Below are 23065 nucleotides of genomic sequence, written 5' to 3'. Positions count from 1 at the left end.
CTTTCTTGGAAATAATTCTTCATATATTGGTGGTGAGCATGATCAAAACATTGATTTTTGATTTTACTATGATTGTTATCTCAGGAATTACTTAAAAATTTATTTAAATATTTGAATACTAAAAAAAATAAATAAATAATTTTTTTAGGTGGGTTGGTGAGCCAACCCACTTAACCCACCAACCCGTGGTGGGTTGAGCCGGGTTACAAAATTTTTGGCTCACCAGAAAGTGAGCCGGGTTGGGTTCACTCATTTTCAACCCGGCTTGTGGTGAGCCAACCCGTGTGAGCCGGGTTAGCTCACTTTGACATGTCTAGTCCAAAAATATGTCAGTTAAGATAGAATTTTATGTTTGGTTTCAATAAGTTGAGATGAAACCAATGTTAGAATATTTGTATTTGAGAAGTCACTTTGATACATAGCCAAGATTAGATATTGTGTATATATCTCTTTTATGAACCTATAAATGACTAATATTCTCGAAAGAAAAAATATAATTATGTCAATGGTTTTATGAGAAATACTCAATTACCTAATCACTTCCCAAAACAGTTTTTGATATTTATAATGGATCATCAAAAGCAAAATATAAATCCATATGTATTATAAGATGAATTTAAAAATAGATTCCAATTTCTAGTTTGATCCAAAGAGTTATTCACAAGAATTAGATTTTATCTACATGTTTGGATTTAGATTGGATTTGGATTAGATATTTAAAAACCCAATCCATGTCCATCCCTAACTACCCGGATCAAAAAAGAAAACACGGGAGTTAAGAGGATACAATTGTTTGTAGGTCTTCTCGATATTGCAAGAGCATGATGAATGTGTAGAGATAGAAAATGGAAAAATTAAACTGGATGAGTGTGATGTAAATTATTGTTGGAAATGTAATGTAGGTGAAAATAGCTTCAGCCCAAGAAACAAACTCTGGGAAATTGAAACAGAATTAGTATAAAAAGAATAGAGGTGTCACAACTAGTTACAGGTTTCACATCAGCTGCATAATGCATTATATAGCTTCGCAAGATCCTTTCTTTTTCTATTATAGTTCAACATGGGACTATTGCCTTATGCAAAGTGACAAGAGGTGGTGAAATTGTACAAGGTGTTTATTAAGTCTTTATGTTGTCGTATCACAATTCACCGAAAATTTTGTCCATGTTCATCAACCAATGATGCACAAAAACATAGCATACATTTATTACGGCTCACAACTATACACGTCCACAGATAAAAAGTTGAAGGAAATTGATTGCCTCTATTGCTATTAATATTCCAAGTGACCCTTTAAACTTTTTACTTTGTACTTACACCATGAAACCCCCTGAGATAACCAGGCAATTAGTGGGGCTTCTGTAGAATGATGACTCGATTATGTCCAATACGAGTCTCATTGATTCGACCAAGGTGACGAAGAACCTGCAGAAAGCCAAAGAGGAGACGTGAAATTTCTTCAGGGTAGCAAGAACCAAATTATCTAGAGAAATTGAAGACTACATATTCCATGAAGGACTTTTCTTCGGTTATCTTCTCATCCGGTTCATAATAGGATTGCGTCAAAAAATGTAGAGAAACATTCCCTAGGTGATAATTGCATAACTACGTTAAGATTTCGCTACATTTGCTTCGTCACTGTCTACTGGGACCATATTAAGCATTCATGCATAAACGAAACAAGTCCTAAATATACTACATTCTTTATCTTTACAGTATAGTCTTGGCTAGAAAGGGAGCCTCTCCTTTGATTATCCTTCAACCATGTGGTTGGTCATCCAGCATGATTACATTACATCAGTTTAGAACTTTAAATATTCTTGACTATTCAATTTAAAATATCAAATAATTTGAAATGTAATTCAAGAGATGATTCAACTTCATCAAAATCACATGTTTGAGACAAGAATACTCACTGTTAGTATTGCTTTTCCAGTGTTGTCAAGTTTCAGCGATGGTCCTTTTATGTCAGCTTCAAGAAAAAAGTGTTTTCCCTTAATCCCTTCCATGGTCGCAATATCTCTTATTTCCTGCACTTATAACACAACTGAGAACCTTTTTCTTTTGCTTAAACTGATATATATAGATAACTCAAAAAAGTATGACTAAAGGGAAATAATTCCTTGTGAAAATAATTGAAATGAGGTTTCACTCACCAGGGCTTTTTCCCAAAGATTTTCCGCCAACTTCATGAACAAAAGAGAAAATATTGTCAAGACAAGGATAAACCGTAGCTAATGTACTTTACAATAAAACAAAAAATTGTGTTTTAACCTTCTTTTTTGGGACTACGATAAGTTGAGAATTTGCTTCAGCATAAGACACCATATCATTGATTGCTGCATTCACCTTCTCTAGTGTAAGCCTGCCTCTCATATATCTGCAAAATAAGACCTCATGTTAGGTTATGAAGTGGGCATAAATCATGGATAGAAAAGTGCATGCTTCTTATTAAGATATCTTTAATATCTTATTTTTTGTTTTTATTGTTATTATTCTTCATATGTATTTTGGGCTTAGCCCATATATTCTTTATTATAAATACAAGCCCTATGTGTGTTTTCTACACAAGGGAGATTAATCTCAATCCCTACTCTTTCTATATTCAATACTTCTGAATCAAAACTCCAGTCATTAACTAAGTCGGCATGTTTGAGATATTTCAAATGAAACCTGCTGAAAACACTTCGATTGCATTTAGTATAAAATGAAGAGCCAAATGCATGTTTGGTCGACATCGTCACGTCATCAGGTGTGTGTGTGTGTTATATGACATGTATGATCTAGCCGAATTCTAATTGTTTATTTACAGAGAAATATTTAACCAATGAAAGTCTAAATAGTTACTTACGATGACAAAGAATCTAACTCACTTCCAGTAACATACCACGTTGGTGGAGAACCACGACCTTTTTTCTCCTGAAAACAAAGAAAATGTAAATCTTAACTATACAGTGTGTCTAGTAATGACAAGAAAATGGGATGGCTTTACCAATTCTAAGGCAACAAATTCTCACGTAAGAGCCAGTCAAACATATTAAAAAGAAGAAACGAAACAAAACAAAATTTCATGAAATGCAAGGTAATAAAAAAATTATAAACATCAAAAACTAGTGGTGATTTAAATTATTTCAGAAGGATTAGGATTAGGAAAACTGGTGCTACTAGAGAAAGCCTAAGTCAGCCTAATTCAGGTATTTAAAACAAGAAAGCTGTAGCACATATGATTAACTAGTAACGGAGATAACTAGTAATGTGACATCCCAATTTAAATAGAGTAATCTACTAAAATTAAGCATCACATAATTATAATGTAAAAGAGCACATATCATGAAGCATACATGCACTGACTATTACATTTATCCATAGTATACTTGGAATGAAAGCTTAGGCACACCACAATTGCCATAAAAGGACACAAGGTATTGTTTTACAAAAGATTGCTCATAGAGCAAGGAATCTAAATAAACAAGAGTTCTTCAAAAAGGCTCAACAGTGAGCCACAACCCAAACCATAAGACCACTCTACACAGCAACATCTTCACCATTCTAAGTTCTACCAAGGGTTTCCACATCGCTCACACCAATAAATTGGTGATCATTGCAAAAGAGAAAGCAAAGCAAGGAACAGACAAAAATGAAAGGGTAAGCTAGAGTAAAATATTTTAACATGTTATCAAGCAAACAAATGATAAAACAGGTTATAATCAAACAAAGCAGTAGGCACCCAAATCATGTGAAAGCAAACAATTGCAAGACTTTGTGACTCAATATCTGGATCATACTCTTGATATAGAATTCTAAAGGAAGTATGCACCTGTGCTGGTTTCTAAACTCTGCAGAGTTTAGACGCAAGGGGTTATCACCCAACCACACACAGGGTTAATCCTCTAATGTCTTAGGCCCAATACGTCCCAAGACTAGGACCTCCTGCCACTCTCACCACATAAATCATTCTGCTCTATGTGAGCGTGAACGATTATTAGAGTTTAGGATACCTTCCTTTATCTAGACATCTCCTATATCAAGGTATACACTAACTACCATTACCAAGAGTTTCCCTTGAAACTCTTTTACCAACAAATTTCCACATGTCATCTCAAGAATTCAATTTTCATGCCATTCCACCACCAACCACAAAACAAGTCATGCTTTCCATAACAACATTTTCATTATCAATCTCATTAAAGCATACAAACAAGCATGATCATCTATATTGAGCAAGGGAAAATTAAAGAAAACCATCATGAAACAAACAACAGTCAACACAGCGTCTCCTACCCAAGTTTCATAGGAATGACTAAAAAAACATGTATTATCATCGAAAATCTGACATTTGTTTTGAACTTACAAATATATAAATAGTTTTAATAATATTTGACAGGAGCATATAAAATTAAAACCCATTGTTAAACTTGCATGTGAAAGACTTTGAACAAATTATGTTAAATTGGTAATTAATACATTTGAAAATAAACATTTTTCTTTTATAATAATGAGAATAAAAACAGTGTTGTTTAATATCGGCCATGGCGCCGATATGGCGGAAACCGGTAGCGGTTTTCCGGCCAGCCGCCATAACAAGGCGGGGGCGAATCGGAATTTTTGTGGCGGCTCATGGCGGCCGCTTTGTGCGTGGCGGGTGGCGGTGGCGGAGCGCTTGTGGCGAAAATCTCGGACAAAGGAGAAGAGAAGAAAGAAGGAGAAGAGAGTTGTGCGGCTGTGCAGCTTTCGTTGGAGGAAGAAGGAGCAGCTTTCGTTGGAGGAAGAAGGAGAAGATATAAAAACCTAAACCTAATTGATCTAAACATTTAAAATTGGGCCTGGCCCACTATTCTAACAACAAAATTTCTTCGTTTCACCTCATTTCAGCGCTGCCAATTATTATTCAACCACTCAACATTCTAATGCATTTAAAATTGGGCCTGGCCCACTTCCCAAACATCCAGATTTCTTCATTGGGCCTGGTCCACTATTCTAACAACAAAATTTCTTCGTTTCACCTCATTTCAGCGCTGCCAATTATTATTCAACCACTCAACATTCTGATGCATTTAAAATTGGGCCTGGCCCACTTCCCAAACATCCAGATTTCTTCATTCACTTAATATCCAACCTCTTAAACATAGAAATGCAGAAATTTCTTCTCTTTCTCTTATTATTTTATTTTTTTACCCTAATTTCCCTAATTTCATTTTCTCTTCTCCTATTATTTTATTTTTCTACTCTATTTTCAGTTACCATTAAACACAGTGTTATTGATATCGGATAACGGAAAATATCGGCGACTCCAAAAACCTTTATAAAGTTATAACGGAAACCATAACGGGTTATGGCGGAAGTATTGCGATAAAAAAAAATAATAGAGAATGAAGAAAGTTTTGCATATAGACTAGGTTAAATATATGTTTAATGGGCCAGACTTAAGTTCTAAAAAATAAAAATGGTAACTGAAAATAGAGTAGAAAAATAAAATAATAGGAGAAGAGAAAATGAAATTAGGGAAATTAGGGTAAAAAAATAAAATAATAAGAGAAAGAGAAGAAATTTCTGCGTTTCTATGTTTAAGAGGTTGGATATTAAGTGAATGAAGAAATCTGGATGTTTGGGAAGTGGGCCAGGCCCAATTTTAAATGCATCAGAATGTTGAGTGGTTGAATAATAATTGGCAGCGCTGAAATGAGGTGAAACGAAGAAATTTTGTTGTTAGAATAGTGGACCAGGCCCAATGAAGAAATCTGGATGTTTGGGAAGTGGGCCAGGCCCAATTTTAAATGCATTAGAATGTTGAGTGGTTGAATAATAATTGGCAGCGCTGAAGTGAGGTGAAACGAAGAAATTTTGTTGTTAGAATAGTGGGCCAGGCCCAATTTTAAATGTTTAGATCAATTAGGTTTAGGTTTTTATATCTTCTCCTTCTTCCTCCAACGAAAGCTGCTCCTTCTTCCTCCAACGAAAGCTGCACAGCCGCACAGCCGCACCGTCGCACAACTCTCTTCTCCTTCTTTCTTCTCTTCTCCTTTGTCCGAGATTTTCGCCACAAGCGCTCCGCCACCGCCACCCGCCACGCACAAAGCGGCCGCCATGAGCCGCCACAAAAATTCCGATTCGCCCCCGCCTTGTTATGGCGGCTGGCCGGAAAACCGCTACCGGTTTCCGCCATATCGGCGCCATGGCCGATATTAAACAACAATGATTAAACATATATTTAACCTAGTCTATATGCAAAACTTTCTTCATTCTCTATTATTTTTTTTTATCGCAATACTTCCGCCATAACCCGTTATGGTTTCCGTTATAACTTTATAAAGGTTTTTGGAGTCGCCGATATTTTCCGTTATCCGATATCAATAACACTGAATAAAAATTACTGTCATTTATTCTTATACAAGGATCAAAGATATTGGTATTCTAAAATGTAACAAAATGATTAAAATTACATCAGAAAACTAAAAGAATATTTATTATTTATTATTTAATTTTTTTTTACCTTTACTAGGAGAGGAAAGACATTACTAATTATAAGATGAAGGAAAAAGTAATAGGTCTGAAAATCAATACATGTATGGATTCATGATAACACTTGCAACAAAATAATGCCTTTTATAACAGTGTATTCTGTTCTCATTAAACTAGTTTACTCTGGTGAAAATAGTTACATCTATAATAATTTAAAAATTATTTAACCAAAATATAATTTACCCAGAAGGGAATACGCCTCACATTTATACTTTTATCTAGATTTTTAATTTTTACAAAACATAAAATGTACTCGATGTAATATGAAAATTGTCAAGGGACATGCCATTTTTAATGTAAGCATCAACACCTTAAATTATTTTCTACAAATCCGAGACATGCCATTTTTAATGTAAGCATCAACACCTTAAATTATTTTCTACAAATCCTGTACAGGGGAAATTTTCAATAAAAGAATAATTTAAACAAGATATCAACCCACAAATGTTTTAAAAAAAACAATTCTACTTAGTTCATACTTCAACATAAACCCAAGTCTTCAGAGAGTGAGACCAAAGGGAAACTATTTTCACGAATAAAATCTCAACAAATAAATAAAAGTATCTAATGTCAATGATCCAATGCGGGCAACAATCAACATCTAAAATTTCAACCAAAGAAATTGTGTACAGAAAACGACATACCCTTAAAAGGATAAATATTAAATACAGTTAGATACTATACAAATAAAAGTATAGAAATGATGCACCTTGTCCAGCAACAGTTAAAATACAAGGTGCTTTCTGTCACATAAATTTGATGCCTATATAGAAAGTAGAATAACTTTAAAAAAAACATAAACTCTAGCTTCCCTTACCTCAAATGGAGCTAAACGTTCTTAAAGGACTCTTGGTGGAAGAGAACCAGGACCAAGAACAACTTAATGAGCTGAAAACAAACCCACGAGCACGAGAAAGAACTCAGATTTGATAGAGATTAAGGTAGGACCAGAACTTAGGAGCTGAAAATAAAAGGAAACAAGGGAAAGAATCAACTTACGTGGTAGAAAGGGGTTTCAACTATGGAAATCAAGGAACTTGTTCAAGCCCTAGCAGAGCTTTCTGCTTCAGCACAAGAGACACAGAGAGGACTGTTTTCTGTAAAAGTAGCAGAATGAAGGGTAAGTGACTGTGAGGGGGTCTTGGGAGTCCAAAGTGGGCTGAACTTGGACCCTTAAATGGCTAGGTCCAACCCCTCTTTAGGACAGAGTTTAAAATAGAAAAGGGGTCTCACAAGTAACGTGAATAGTAGTCAAGGAGGAAATACAACAATCATTAATTATGGCAGAAGAAAAGGGAAAACAACGGAGATAACTAGTAACGTGAATAGTAGTCAAGGAGGAATACAACCGTCGAGCTACTTTCAAGAAATTATTTGATGAAGAGATGCAAGATAGCATCAAGAAAGGATTGTGTTTCAAATGTGATGAGAAGTTTAGACCTAACCATGTCTGTAGAAATAAACAATTACACATGGTCTCGGATGTGATGAAATTCACGATGGCAAGATGAAAAAAAAGATGAAGATGGGGGACTAGAGCAAGTCTGCAGCTGTCTATGTTTACTATAGCTGATCTTACCACCAAGAAGTCTTGGAAGGTCCGGGAAAGAATTTGGAATGAGAGGGTGGTGGTTTTGTTAAATTGCGGAGTATCCCACAATTTCATTTCCAAAGAATTATTATTAAGTTGTGGGTTTGAGCAAGAATAAACTCCGTATGTGGTAGATGTGGGAGATGAACATTGCCAAGGGAAGACTCATGGTTTTGTCTTAGAGTTACAAGGATTGAAAATTCAACAAAAAGTTTTCATTTTTTATTTGGGAGGTGTTAATTTATCGTCTTGGATTTGGAATGGTTGGCAAGTTTGGGGGAGGTTAAGGCTGATTTTGGGAAATTGGGTTAACTATTGGAAAGGGTTAATCGGAACAAATCTCGATAGGAGATCCCACTCTCTCCAAAACCGAAACTTCATTAAAAATAATGGTGAATGAATTGAAACAAGAAGGTACAAGAAATTTGATAGAATGGGAACCAGAAAAGGATGCAACGAGCCATCAATTTGAGATAGTAAAAGTTCTGGAATTGCATACTGACATTTTCCAAGATCCAACTTGACTACCCCAAGCCGAAAACATGACCATGCTACCCACTTAAAAGAGGGAGTTTCCATTCCAAATCTCAGAGCCTATAAATATTCTCATTATCAAAAAATGAGATTGAGCTGTTGGTCAACGACATGCTTAAGGTTGGAATCATCAGACACAGCATCAACCCTTATTCAAGCCCTATTATTTTTGATAAAGAAAAAAAAAATGGTGGATGGACATTTTGTGTGGACTACAAGCCCTTAACAAAATAACTATGCCTAACAAGTTTCCAATTCCAATCATAGAGGAATTGTTAAGCGAATTGACAGAAGAAGCAATATTTTCCAAGTTGGATTTAAATCTGGATACCACCAAATCCCCACGAGGGAAGAGAATGTCAAGAAAACTGCATTTAGGACTCATGATGGTTATTACAAATTCTTAGTCATGCCACACATTTCAGTCACTTATGAATGAGATACTCAAGCCTTTCTTAAGAAAGTTTGTGTTGGTATTTTTTTATGATATTTTGGTTTATAGTCCTTCTTTCAAAATTCATGATCAACATTTGATAAAAGTGCTAATGGTGCTTCAAGGAAACCAATTGAAGATCAATATAAAGAAGTGCAGTTTTGGTCAGCCTAGTTTGGAGTAATTGGGTCATACTATCTCAAGTCATGTCAAGTCAAGGAATATCAGATAATCCCAAAAAAGTGGAAGCAATGTGGAAGTGACCTATTTCTAAAGATGTTAATGGTTTGAGAGGATTCTTGGGGTTAACAGTATACTATAGACGATTTGTGCAAGGGTATGGCAAAATCGTAAAACCCCTATCACAATTGTTAGAAAAAGAAGGGTTTTGATGGAATGAAGAGGCACAACAACCTTTTAATACTCTCTAAAGGGCTGTTTCTAAATTACCAATTTTAGCAGTCCCTAGCTTTTCTAAATCTTTTACTGTTGAAACAAATGCACCCAATAAGGGATTAGGTGTTGTGTTGTTGCAAGAGAGCAGACCTCTGGCTTTTTGGAGTCAAGCCTGATAAGAAAGGGGACAAAATAAGTCTATCAATGCGTGCAGAAATGGAAACATTACTTGATTGGTAGCCATTTTATTATTGATACCGATAAGAGCTTGAGATTCCGTACTGAACAGCGGGTACTGACTGAGGAGCAATTCAAGTTGACTTCAAAATTTGTCTGGTTTGATTTTGAGATACAATATAGACCTGGAAAGGAAAATAAGGCTGCAAATACATTATCTCGGAAGGTATTATTTTCAGCCATGTCTATCTTGCAACCTAACATATGGGAGGATTGGAAAACGAAAGTTCAAAAGGACGCCAAATTAAGTTTTTGGATGCAGGGTTTGCAGGTTAATTCCAAAGCTCATATTAAATATAAGTTGAAAAGGGAAAGATTATATTATCAGGGAAAATTGGTGTTGCCATGACAATTTCCTTGAATCTCTAATATCATAAGAGAGTTGCATGAGTCTCCCTTTGAAGGGGGGCATAGCGGTTATTTCAAAACTTGTGAAAGGATAGCAAGAGTTCTATATTGGGAGAGAATGCAGACAGATACCAAGGAATTTGTGGTGCAGTATGAAATTTGCCAACAAAACAAGAATGAGACTTTGGCTCCCACAGGTTTTCTGTAGCCATTACCAATTCCCACACAAGTTTGGTCAAATATATCAATGGATTTCATTGCAGGATTACCAAAGGTAAAGGGTAAGGATACTATTTCGGTAGTGGTAGACAGATTTACTAAATATGTACTTTTCTTGCACTTGTGCATTCCTATATTGCAGCAGATGTGGTTCAATTGTATGTTGAGAAGTTGTAAAACTGCATGAATTTACTTCTACTATAGTCTTTGACTGAGACCAAGTCTTTCAGAGTATTTTTGAATGGGGTTGTTTAAACAAACTGGGACGGAGTTAATGTACAACACAGCTTACCATCCTTAATCAGATGGTCAAACAGAAGTTGTCAATTGCTGCTTGAAACTTATTTACGTTTATGATAGGATCTATACCTAGGAAATAGCCACAGTGGTTACCCTAGGCAGAATTCTAGTTTAAAACAAACTATAGTGCCTCAACAAAATGACTCTTTTAAGGCACTCTATGGGTTATTTTTGAAGGGCACCAACATCTAGAGTGGAAAGTGTGAATCAACTGTAGATCAACGAGATGAAATATTGAAGAAACTGAAGACAAATTTGTGAAAAGCACAAATATCATAATCGGGTACAAGCTAATAAACACAAGGGTGGAGTATCAAGTAGGAGATTGAATTTATTTAAAATTACAGCCATATTGACTTCGGTCCCCCACAAGGAGGCCTAATGAAAAGCTCGGTCCAAGATTTTATGGACCCTACACAGTTGTGGAACGCATTGGACAGATTGCCCATAAGTTGTTGCTCCTTGAACACAGTCGTATCCATCCAATCTTTCATGTATCTCTTCTTAAACTATTACAACCAGCCAAATCTAGTCAATGCATTTTGAAGACTGTATTCTTGAAGTGACTCGAAAACAACTTTTGGACACCTGGACTAATACTCAAGGGAAATTAGAGGTTCTTCTCAAGTGGAAACATCTTCTAAAAGCTGAGAATGGTTGGAAATCGGCTACCCGCATTAATAAGGAGTTTTCCGAATTTCACCTTCATGGTGGAGGTATTAATTGGTTCCATATAGTGTAAAAGAGAAGGAAAAGGTAAGGTAGTTAGTACAGTTGTATTTGAACAGTTGTAACTGACTATTATAAATAGTTCTAGGAGAGTAAGACGAGGGACTTTTTTTGGAGAATGATAGAAAAAGAAGGATTGTGGAGAGTGAGGTTCTCTCCAATAACCTCAGTTGTATTGTGTGTGCACTGAAGTTCTTTCTATTTCATGGCTTTATCCCCTACTACCTTGGTACGGGATTGAAATTAAGGAGAGCAATAAAATTCTAGCTGTCTTTCCATTCTTTTCCAACATCAGTTCTATCAATAGGATTTGTATCTTGAAATTAGGGGGACAGAGACCACATTAGGCGTGAAATAAAATTATATTTGCATTAAAAGTCTAAAATCTCACTTACCTTAGGTACTGCAGCAGGCTCCTCGTCAAGTTTCAAGGCCTCAAATGATCCAGAGTCTTGTCCAGAAAATTCAGGAAACAAACTGAAGAACAGCACTAACAACAATTAGGTGTATATGTACAAACAGAGATAATATCGTCTCAAATTTCATTACACAAAACACATAACAGATTAAAGTTTATAAATATATATAGAGAAAGACACGCACATACACATTACCATCTACTAGTTTCTAAGTGTGACACTGTCACTCTATCGGCCACTTGGGAGGGAACATGAAGAGACATATTCTGCAGTTTCCTTTGCTGTCGCAGTGATGCATCAATTAGTTTCTGCAATAAGGCCAAAATAACAAATTCAAGGGACATCGCTCGAAAATTAACATTTTAATCACCTAAACAATTATAGTAGGGAAAACAACAGAGCTATACAAATACAATAGTTTGTTTACTTCTTTCCATAGCATAAGGTTTAATTTCAATTTAGGTGTCAATGTTAAAGAAGTCACTAATTCAAAGAAAAATAATTAAATAAAAAATAAATAAAAACAGCACTCATCGAAACAATAAAAGAAGAGTGTGATGAGAGTGCCTTGGTTTTGGGAATGGCTTGTGTCTCTTCGCGCAACCGGTCCTTGATGGCCTTCACCTGAAGCTCCATTGCGCTCACCGCCGCATCCACCGCCGACAGATCCGCGATACTGCTCGCGGGGTACACTGTAAATTCATGCGCGAACAAAACTCTTCGGTTAATGGAAACAGAAATAGGTGTAATAACATTGAAATGAATTGACGGAAACTCACTGTTCCGTGCAATGACAAGCTCCTGAAGCTGCGTTATTCGAGCGTTGAAGGAAGACATCAAGGAATCTAGCGATGCCCCAGCTTTGTTCCCGTTCATCGCTCTCTCTCACACACACGCAAATCGAACTATGCAAAGTGAGTCGGTGAATGAGCGTTACGGAACGTTTCGTTTTGATCTGGGAGCTTCGGATTTGAAAGAGACGACGAGTATTTGAAATGCTATATCATTTAGGCGGCAATATTTCGAGTTCGTATTTATAACTTCTTTTCGTTTTTTACGTCTTAAAGTATCTTGGGAGAGTTCGTACGCTATGTATGGGTAACCATGGATAAATGCTGAATGCACCTCCCTTCAAACTAAATGGACCTCCTTTTCTGTCACTCCAAAAGAAAATAGTTTTTGGAAATTATAAAGTCTCCACATTCCAATGCAACACTATTTTAAGGATGTGAGATTGCCTAGGAGTTTGTCCTCCATCCTCTCATGATGGATCTCTGTTTGAAGGTCGAGGGGCAACTCCCACTATAACTTTTCTTATTGACTCGTAACATATGTCCATATGTGATATTTTGTTTCTTATTAAAAGAATAGCCGATGCTCCTTAATAAAGTCTATATATTTTTAATGAATAAAAGAATTATGACAAACAAAATAGAGAACAAATTATATTAATTTTATTAATAACTTAATTTTTGTAGTAAATATCTTTTATTATTAATTTCTTATGTTAAATGAGTTTTCTCTCTCTTTTTGAAATGGTAAAAGTTAATATTTATAGATCATTTGTTATATTTATTGGTTGACTAAGTGTAAAATATGTATGGAAGTTTGTCAACACCTAAGTTAATATAAACACATTTACAACAAATCAAAAGCAGAGCACCAAGAAGGAGAAGGTGAAGATGATACAGGATCGCATGCGTGCAACTCAGAGTCGGCAGAAATCTTATGCAGACAAGAGGAGGAGGCCGCTTGAATTTTAGGCTGGTGATCACGTATTTCTCCGGGTGACTCCTACAGCAGGCATTGGGAGAACACTTAAATCGAGGAAGTTGACTCCTCGATTCATCGGCCCATACTAGATCACGAGGAGGATTGGACCTCCAGCATACGAGATTGCTCTACCACCACATTTGGCAAACCTACATAATGTCTTCCATATATCGCAGCTGAGGAAGTACATATCGCATCCTACTCATGTGCTGGAGGAGGAGGATGTCCAGATACGAGAGGATTTGACGATCGGAGTTGGACTAGTGAGAATCTTGGATTCTCAAGTCAAACAATTCAGAGGGAAAGAGATCAGAACAGTGAAGGTTCTCTGGGACGAGGTTACCCAGGAGATGACGTGGGAGATGGAAGATGTCATGAGGAGGTCATATCCTCACCTATTCCCTGGTAAGTTCTCTTTTTCGAGGACAAAAAATTTTAAAGGAGGGGAAAATGTAAGACTCATGGAATTTAATTAATTAAATAAGTAATTAATTAATAAATGCAGGTAGAGAGAGCAATTATGGTAATTAATTCTAACTTGTATGATGTGGAAAAGTACTAGCTCAAGTGGTTGAGAGTGCTTCTCTTATGTGAGAGGACTTGGGTTCGAGTCCTATGTTTGACGTTTATGTGTTAATTGCATGATTTTTATATTTTTACATGTATGTTCATGTTGTTGAATAATAATGGTAGTGGGTCGGGAATTGGGGTACAGTAATTGTTTGTGATTCTTGCTGGATATAATTAGTATTGAATTGGAGGACTGCATTGTTGGATTTCTTGTGCCAAGAAGAGAGAGAATGGACGAGAGAAGCGATAAAGGAGTGAACGGATTTGTGCCAAGAAGAGAGAGAATGGACGAGAGAAGCGATAAAGGAGTGAACGGAAATGTTATAATTAGTATTGAATTGGAGGACTGCATTGTTGGATTTCTTGTGCCAAGAAGAGAGAGAATGGACGAGAGAAGCGATAAAGGAGTGAACGGAAATGTTGATAGGCGTAACAGAAACGAGTTTATTTTCCAGGTCTGATATACCGCCAGGCGGCAGCGTTGCACCAGTGGCGTTCTGGGGTTTTGGTTGGGTTGGTTCAGACTGATTGTTGTGATAGTTCGTAGATAGTTCGTGGACATGAAGAGGTGTGAAGAAATTAATGGAAAGATATGAATTGGATACCTAGAAGAGAGGAGAGTAAAGTGTGGTTGAGATATAATATTTGAACTATAGGGTAGATAGGAAAATAAATCTGTCATACAAGGGTTTATTGCTGAAATACAAATGTAGAAGTGGTTGGTATAGTTTAATCAGGTTAAGTATCAAGATAGGGTCACATGCTTGTGAGGGCTTAATGGATGGAATACTCATAATACGGTCAGGGTATGATATATAATGAATATAAGTTGTATTTGGTTGTTGGTGAATTATTATCTAATTTTAAATAAAGCAACTAACTAGTGTGATAGGATAAGAGGGCTTATACTAGTAGAAGCAAATTTTGGTGATATAATATTCATTGAAAAAGTGTACTCTGGGGGTGTGCAAATGCATGAATTGAGTCTTAACAGCTGAGTGGAGTTGAGAGATATTTGAATATTGTTTCACTTTATGAACTATGGAACAATGTTTATTTATACGGTAATAAAAGTTTTAAATTCCCCGCACTTTTGGGGAATGAGGTTTATTCATAAATGCGATGTATTTATGTTTTGTTATTCATTTTAATTACTTTATTTATTTAAATCCGTAATATCCAGACGAGATGTTACAGCGGAACTTAACTAGATCATTCCATTATACTCAGAGGTTTGTGCATAGTATACTCTTATTGATGAAATCTTCACAACAACCCCATAATAGAGCAAACAAAATCAAATAGGACATGAGTTAGGGCATGAGTAAGAAAGATGAAATTGAAAGAGAAAAACGAAATTGAAATCGAACGTAGTGAAACAAAATTGAACACAGTGATGTAGGGAAACAAAATCGAATGCAGTGAAGCAAAGAAACAAAAACAAAAAGGAAATCGAAATTGAAAATAGATAGATGAAATAAGAGAAAGAACGATTAAAAGTAGAAAGACAAAATTGGATGCAGGGATAACATTATTACCTTGAACTTCAAACTCAGAGGGAGAACGGTGGAGGCATGCAAAAGCTTCTTCTTCTTCCTCCTAACATCCCGAGAAAGAACAAGAGAAAGTCTGAATACTTTAATTACAAATTTTAAAAATTACAAAAAAAAAAAGAAAATGAAAAGAACTAAGGTGGGATCTAAATTTTATCTGGGTTTCTTTAAAACCCCTTGGCACTTAGGAAAGGTTTTTAAAACCTCCACTATATTTCTTAATAGAGGTTATTATAACCCCAATTATTAAATCCATACTAATTAGTGTTATAAAATTACATATTTTTGTAGTGTTATAGGCCTTGCAAAAGACATATTAATCATAAGTGCAATGTTTTAACTTGATGGTTGATTTAAGAGATTTTCCAAGCCTATGGTAGTGTTGGTGTTCCTATTGTGCTGAAATATTTTCCAAGCCAATGGCATTGTTCTTTCTCTATGTGCAACATTGATTTTTAGCTTTAGTTATAATGCTATAATTTGATTCTGAACTTGGTACATTTAACTTGACAAAAATCCTTGATTTATGTGTTGTGAAGGGAAGTGAAGATAGTTATGTGTGTGTGTGTGTGTGCATGCACGTGTGCGTGTGCGCGTGTGTGGGTGTGTGTGTGTGTGCATGCGTGTGTGTGTGTGCCCATGTGTGTGTGTGTGTGTGTCTTTATCGCAGTCCTCGTACTCTTATACAATATTTTATACAATTATAATTTCTTTGTTTATATAATATTTATATAATGATAATTTCTTTTTATGTGATATTTATAAAATGAAGATATTTATTCTTTTTACATTGAATACTTAACAACATCATGTTTTTTTCATTGTAGATTTTATGTGCGTGTGCATGTGCGCGTGTATGTGTGCGCACGCATGTGTCTTTATCGCAGTCCTCGTACTCTTATATAATTATAATTACTTTGTTTATATGATATTTATATAATGATAATTTATTTTTATATGATATTTATAAAATGAAGATGTGTATTCTGTTTACATTGAATACTTAATAACATCATGTTTTCTTCATTGTAGATTTTATTTTTATAAAAAAATATTTAATTAAAAATTTAAAACAATAAAAATATGGTATGAGCACGAGTATGTGTATACTTATTCCCCGATGAGATGAAGATGAGGGAAAACTTTTGTACTCGTTGAATCCGAGATGGGGTGAACTTTTAATTTGAGAGTTGGGATGATATAATCAATCTTGCTCCTATCCTACTTTGTTATCATCCTTATCTATATACTAATTTGTGAAATTTATACTTGCAAACCAATTTATCAATGAATTTATCCTCAAACCAATCTCTAGATAAGTTACTCATGCACTGATTATTTATCATAAGAAAAACTACATGCTAATGCAAATAAAGAAAAGTCCACGCTAAATAAAAGTTATCTTTGATCTTGCATCGCATAAATAAAATACTCCAAAAAGCATAAAAACTAATTAAGTTACGGAGTTGACTTTTAAAGACAAACACTAGTAGAGTCAGCTTAACTAACACTAAGTCATGATTAGTTTTTAAATTAATTTTTAATTAAATAATTTTAGTTAGAGTCAGAAACAATAGTCTAACACTAACATAAATATTTTTATTACTTATTAAAATGTTCAAAATAGTTCATGTTGTCGTAAAGTCAGTTTAGCCAACTATTACATCCAACACTAAGATGACTTTAGAATGTTGTTCTAATCAACACTAACTTGAAATTGACATAAATATTTATTTATTAAATAACATGAAAAATAGTTAACATGAATTTAAATATCAATTTATAAAATAAAAAGTTATTGATTACTAAAATAGTCATTATTATAAATAAAAAATTATAATCTGTTACTAAATTAGTTACTAATTAACTAGAGACTAATTTAGAAACTAATTTATTTGGTAGCTAATGTTTAGTGACCAATTTATAAACTAATTTTTTTGGTAGCCGAAACTTTGGTAGTTAAATTTTAGAGACCAATTATAATTTTTATTCATAACAGTGACTATTTTAATAATTAATAATTTTTTATTTTGTCACTAAAATTGGTTACTAATATGATATTTTTTCTTGTTTGGTAATAATGATAACCTTTCAAGTGACAACTCTCACCAATATTTAAGAAGTGCTAAAGATTCTTATTGGATATCACTTATCTACCTTCCACATAAGTTGAGTATCTTTTCACAAGCAATAAAATTGTGTTTGTATTAATTATATTCCCTATATGTATATTCAGGTTTTCTATTGACCTCATGCATATATCAAGACTTTATGGTTACCAAAACAACATCGTTGGCAAGTACTTTTTTATATATATAGTTAAAGACCAGTCTTCTAATAATATATTTAAATCTATTTAAAAAATTAACCTTTTGACATAAAATATTATTTCATGGGTATTTTGAAGACAGATTTATCCAAGAAATACAAATAAAACTTGAATCAACTTATACAAAAAATTTAACATCACTTTCGATCCAATCCAGAGTTTTAAAGCTGAATTTTCTTTCTTATAAGATGTTTAACTTTCTAATCTTTATTCAGTGTAAGATTATCAATGTGAGAGACTTAAACTGACATTTTTATTCCCAAAATTTTTTAATGCATCCTGAAAGAAGAGACACATAATATGAGGTATTAAACATGCAATCTATGAAAGAAGAGACATGCACATAAAGGGGTTGTTGTATGTTGTGTTCATATTGAGAGGCAGAAAAATGGGACGCACATGAGAGAGAATATTGAAGTATATGAGACGGGATTTGTCCTAGGGATTCATCAAACATGTATGAATGAAAGTGAGCTAGGAGTAGCCATGAGGTTGAGAGAGACAAGAACACTTCAAAGGGTTGTCTGGTGGCATATTAACAACATAGTTTAGTGAGCAAGTTCTGCAATTTTCCATAACATTGTTGGGAATTAATGTGCCTTCTTGTTGTTGTTGCCTTCTTGAAAAATACTAGAATAGAATGTGTGTTGTTGCTTGTGCCACTTCTAAGAAACTGGTTTTAGTTTCCCTTTTCTCAATCCCAAAATTTGTCTTTATTGAGATTATATATTCCATCAAAGTTGAATATCAGCTTCCATAGGAGACATACTTGGAACTGTTGCATCTCGTGTCCCTTGTTTGGTGCAGAACACCCTGGCTTTGGTTACTTTGCACTAAACCAATAAACAAACAACTTCTATTTGTTACAACCTTGTTTTCATGCACAAGTTAGTGTGACATTTTTCTTACTTTTTACCTAGTATGTTTCGATTTCATCATTCACTAATCTTTATCAAAATATTTTATTTATTGTTTCTAGTATAATCATCTTTCTAATCATGCTTTTTTAATTCGTGATATATATATACAAACTTTACTTAAAGAAATGTAATATCCAATTTTACTTAAGTCAACCACATGTTAATGTCTTTAATGAAAAGAGAAATTTTGCTATTATTTATAATAATCTTGTTTATTAACTTGAACAATATTGATTTCCGAAAAGAAAATATACGTTTTGAGAAATAAAACGTTTCTGAATTTAAAAACTTTGTAAGATGAAATAAAGTTTTAGAACCCCTTAATCCTTGTTTACTAAGTTTGGAGCTTTACTCTAACATTTTTTTTTTGTTTTATATTTTTACTGAAAGTTTATAATAGAGATTGATAACATTATATGTTGTAGAGAGAGAAAAATGTTCTTAAAAAAAATGTTAATATTAAATAGAATCAATTTCGACTGATTAATTTCTAAAAGGAGTAAATTGTAATTCCAAAAGGAGGATTTTTTTTTTTTGTAAATGAATAATCTTTAAATAAATAAAAAAGAGTTAAATTCTTCTGAAACTTTTATTATACATTATTTAAATATTAAATAGACTGGTCAAAATAAAGTGTTGTTCCATTGAAAAGTTCATGCATATGCAGGGTTACAAAGTCATGAATGCCACTTTCGTGTACCCCACTGATATTTTTTTATTAATTTAGGTTCAATTACTTGTCTCTTTTATTTATTTTTTGTCAGTCAAACAAAAAATATGAATACATTCTTTACTTTTGGAAACATATTTTATTTTAGGATTTTTTTTATAACTAAATATTTTTTTTCATTTATTTAAAAGGACCTCAATGAAGACAATTTCGTTCCTCTAATTTGTATTGCTATGGGACCAATTGGCTTATAAATATTGAGTTATACGTATGTATGAAAATACATTTTTTTTATGTCGAAAATTCGTGTAATTAACTATAACTTTGTAAATCTCATAAATTTTGACCCACATGTCCGTTTGTCCAAATAATAGATTAAAAATTGATTTTTTATTTAAATATTCTAAAATATTATTACTCTAATATAAATTATAATTAATTAAAAACCTTTTAATTTGATAATCCATAAAATAATTTTTAGTTAGTTTATAATATGAAAGTGTCATGTCATGTCATGATTCATGAAAATTAAAGATTTCAGTTACATAAATTATTCATTGCCGTTGGTTCTTGTTTTGTTAGGTTCCAATCCCAATACATTCTTACTATGGTACAGTTACATAAATATTTAATTTAATGCTTGTAGAGTTATATAGCCTTTTCAAGTAATAAACTTTAAACAAAATCAATGAATGCTATATCATAGAATATTTTGGTTTGGGATAATTTTTTTTCTTCTTTTTCTTATTTCACTGTTCATAGAATATATATTTGTAAATATACACACACAGAGAGAAACGTAATGTGTTTATAAGGCAAAATAAGAAATGGACAAAGAGAAAAAAAAGTGGGAAAAAAATATAAAAACCATGTGGGAAGGAAGATTTGTTGGACCAGTTGCTATTGCTTTCGTTTTCCCTCATTTAAGAACACCAACTACCAACTTCTTAGAATCAACTTGCAGTTACTTGTTTCATTTTATAAGATGAAGAAAAAAATTGCAACCACATCACATGACAATGATGTAAGTACGTACCACATTGTAACTTTCAATGCATCAATTGTATGAAAAATAAAAGAAGGAAAAAATGAATACATATATTACAAGATTTCAAACTATATATGAAGATCTAAGGAACATGTTGAACACTTACGTATTAATGAAGAATGATATCAAGGCAATTAAGTTAATTTTCTTTTAGTTTTAGGGCTCTTTTTTATGCTACTAGTTTTGTATATATATCGAGTACAAAATTTTTTGGTAAATGAACTATTTCTACAAATATGAACACATGATATGTTTAATTAATCATAAAAGAATGGGTAAAAAGAATTAATGCTCTATAATTAAAACATGATTGTGTTTTAAAAATGGCAAATGTAAAAATACAAACACCTTTAGAGTCTATGAAAAGGTTGATGTGAAGTGAAATAGCATTTTATCAGAACCTCTTCATCCAACTTCTTGGACCATGGAGAAATCAATGCATTTGTTGACTTTTCAAGTTCAAGTGTTATATATATATATTTTCTTCAAAAAAGAAAAGAAGTTCTGATATTGTATTAACCACTTAAATATCAGTATCATTTCCGATATCACCATATTATACTGCATCAAAATCATTAGTAACTGTAAGAAGAAAAAACAAAGAGAATATGTTGAAGTTGAATCACCAACCTTACATATATTATACAAAAATTGCAGGCGACCACAACTATAATCATAATAAAGGGTAATCAAGAAACTTATAAGTTACATTCATGGTGGTGGACCCTTTTACAAAACCATGTTATATATGCATACTATATCAGCATATCTCAGAGACAAATAAAGAGAGAGAATAACTCTTCATTACAACGGTAAGAGGACTTATAGATAGGATATAATGGTGCTAATAGTCAATGATCACACCTAGAAGGATATATAAAGTATAGTCATGAGTAATTCTTCTTATAATAATATATGAAATCTGAAATTCTAAATATATATATATACACCTGACACAGGAGATATATATATATATATCTATATATATATGCATGTAGCAAGAAATATGTCTGATGTACATTTCATATTTATAAAATTAGAAAGAAAGGAAAAGGGAACACTCAGTGTACCTTAAAGTCATAGCACATAACAGTTATTAAGTTTCTGCAGTGATACATATATGCTATAGATTTCAACTATAATGTGACCCTGTCTTCCATGCTGAATATTTTTCTCTTCAATGTTGGTCAGGGCTTCACATTATTCTTCCATTTATTGTGGCTCAGTTGTGATGAGGAGGGTGTGTCTTGGGTGGAGAATAGTCCAAGTCAAAACCAGGATGTTTCTGACGAGGTTTCTTGTTGTTGTTGTTGTTGTGAGGCACACGCCAAGAAACTGAAACAAGAGACTTTTTTAAAGCACCTGAACCGTTTTTAACTGCTTGCTGCACCCTATGGTTTGTTGTGCTTCTTCGGTTCCTTGGCTTCTCAGAATCACCGACCAACCGAGTCTCCGTCTTGTTGGGACCTTCATTAAGCTGCACAAAGCCAAAAACCAAACACTGAGACACATGAAAACAGACAAAGGAAAACATTATTGTATCAGAACATAGAATTTCTCTGCATTCAGCTAGTACTATATATGATAAGAGTTTTGGTGTAGTTGTTCTTAAGGCCAATAATTGAAGGACGTACCAAACTTCTGAAAGTACCATGTAATTTTTCTATGTCAGTAAAAAAAAAAAAAATTATAAGAATAATACTAGTAACAGACCTTGATGGAGAAGTGTGATTTTTGTTGGAGCTTGATATTATTAAGATGGCGAGCATAAGATGCATGCAATGAAATGCAGAGGAAGAAGAGGAGAAGATATGATGCAGTTGACATGGATGGATGTGGTGTGAAAAACTTGGTTGTGGGGTGTGGAAAATGTAGGGAGGTAGGAGAAGTATTTGTAGTAAGAAGGAAATAAATGTGCATTAAATGCAAGAACTTGAGGGAAAAGAAGGAGTTTTGTTGAAGAAGATGGAGATGTAGGGGGTGAAAGAAGTGATGAGAGAAGATGTAGATATGGTGGCCTCTTCTCTTTTGTCCCTTCCTTCTCACATGTCAATTTGTTGGGTCCCAAGAGAGGGAAAGAGAAGAAACACAGATCCTTCTTCAGAGATATATATACAAAGAGATTAAGAATGGAAAATGGCATAATAGACTCATAAATGGGGATATGTAAAGTGAAACATGAACCAAAAATCAAGAATGCCATTGCCTCCCGTATTGGTTCAACCGAGGAACTTTTCATAACTCTTGTCCTTTTTTTATTTCAATATGTAAATCTGAATGGCTAGTGTCCCCCATTGTTTCTTTCCATTTTTGCCACCTTTTTTCTTTTTGTTTTACCAATTTTGTGTTCAAAATGTTTTTCTCTAACTTCTCTTACAACTGAACAAAGGGCAAAAGTGAGAAGAGGAAAAATTATAGAAAGTAAAGAGAAAATAGATTTAGGGTTTCATAATAAAAAAAATATTTGTCAAAATATA

The 23065-nt window shown here is 33.7% G+C and overlaps 2 protein-coding genes across 2 annotated transcripts; both read right to left on the bottom strand.

The window, feature by feature from the left end:
- Nucleotides 1–934: 934 nt before the first annotated feature.
- On the bottom strand, nucleotides 935–12736 carry LOC114167317 (spindle/kinetochore-associated-like protein). Its single transcript, XM_028052375.2, has 9 exons — nucleotides 12505–12736; nucleotides 12293–12417; nucleotides 11921–12033; nucleotides 11702–11783; nucleotides 2852–2919; nucleotides 2275–2380; nucleotides 2157–2186; nucleotides 1917–2030; nucleotides 935–1425 (listed from the first exon to the last, which is right to left on the bottom strand). The coding sequence occupies exons 1-9, from the start codon at nucleotides 12599–12601 to the stop codon at nucleotides 1348–1350; spliced, it is 813 nt and encodes a 270-aa protein (XP_027908176.2). The 5' UTR covers nucleotides 12602–12736; the 3' UTR covers nucleotides 935–1347.
- Nucleotides 12737–21597: 8861 nt separating this feature from the next.
- LOC114167539 (root meristem growth factor 10) lies at nucleotides 21598–22653 on the bottom strand. Its single transcript, XM_028052642.2, has 2 exons — nucleotides 22302–22653; nucleotides 21598–22065 (listed from the first exon to the last, which is right to left on the bottom strand). The coding sequence occupies exons 1-2, from the start codon at nucleotides 22506–22508 to the stop codon at nucleotides 21811–21813; spliced, it is 462 nt and encodes a 153-aa protein (XP_027908443.2). The 5' UTR covers nucleotides 22509–22653; the 3' UTR covers nucleotides 21598–21810.
- Nucleotides 22654–23065: the final 412 nt, after the last annotated feature.

This window comes from Vigna unguiculata, chromosome 10 (assembly GCF_037176805.1).
Source record: "Vigna unguiculata cultivar grain cowpea cultivar isolate G323 ecotype 2 chromosome 10, ASM3717680v1, whole genome shotgun sequence".
NCBI lineage: Eukaryota > Viridiplantae > Streptophyta > Magnoliopsida > Fabales > Fabaceae > Vigna > Vigna unguiculata.
Note: the sequence above shows the minus strand (reverse complement) of the source record. Positions and strands in the feature narration are given on the sequence as shown.

Coding starts and splice junctions, on each gene's coding strand:
- LOC114167317 (XM_028052375.2), bottom strand. CDS start 12,601: ATGAACGGGAACAAAGCTGGGGCATCGCTAGATTCCTTGATGTCTTCC. Junction 12,034..12,292: donor AAGCCATTCCCAAAACCAAG/GCACTCTCATCA, acceptor GCCTTATTGCAG/AAACTAATTGATGCATCACT. Junction 2,187..2,274: donor TCGTAGTCCCAAAAAAGAAG/GTTAAAACACAA, acceptor TTGTTCATGAAG/TTGGCGGAAAATCTTTGGGA.
- LOC114167539 (XM_028052642.2), bottom strand. CDS start 22,508: ATGCACATTTATTTCCTTCTTACTACAAATACTTCTCCTACCTCCCTA. Junction 22,066..22,301: donor AATCACACTTCTCCATCAAG/GTCTGTTACTAG, acceptor GGCTTTGTGCAG/CTTAATGAAGGTCCCAACAA.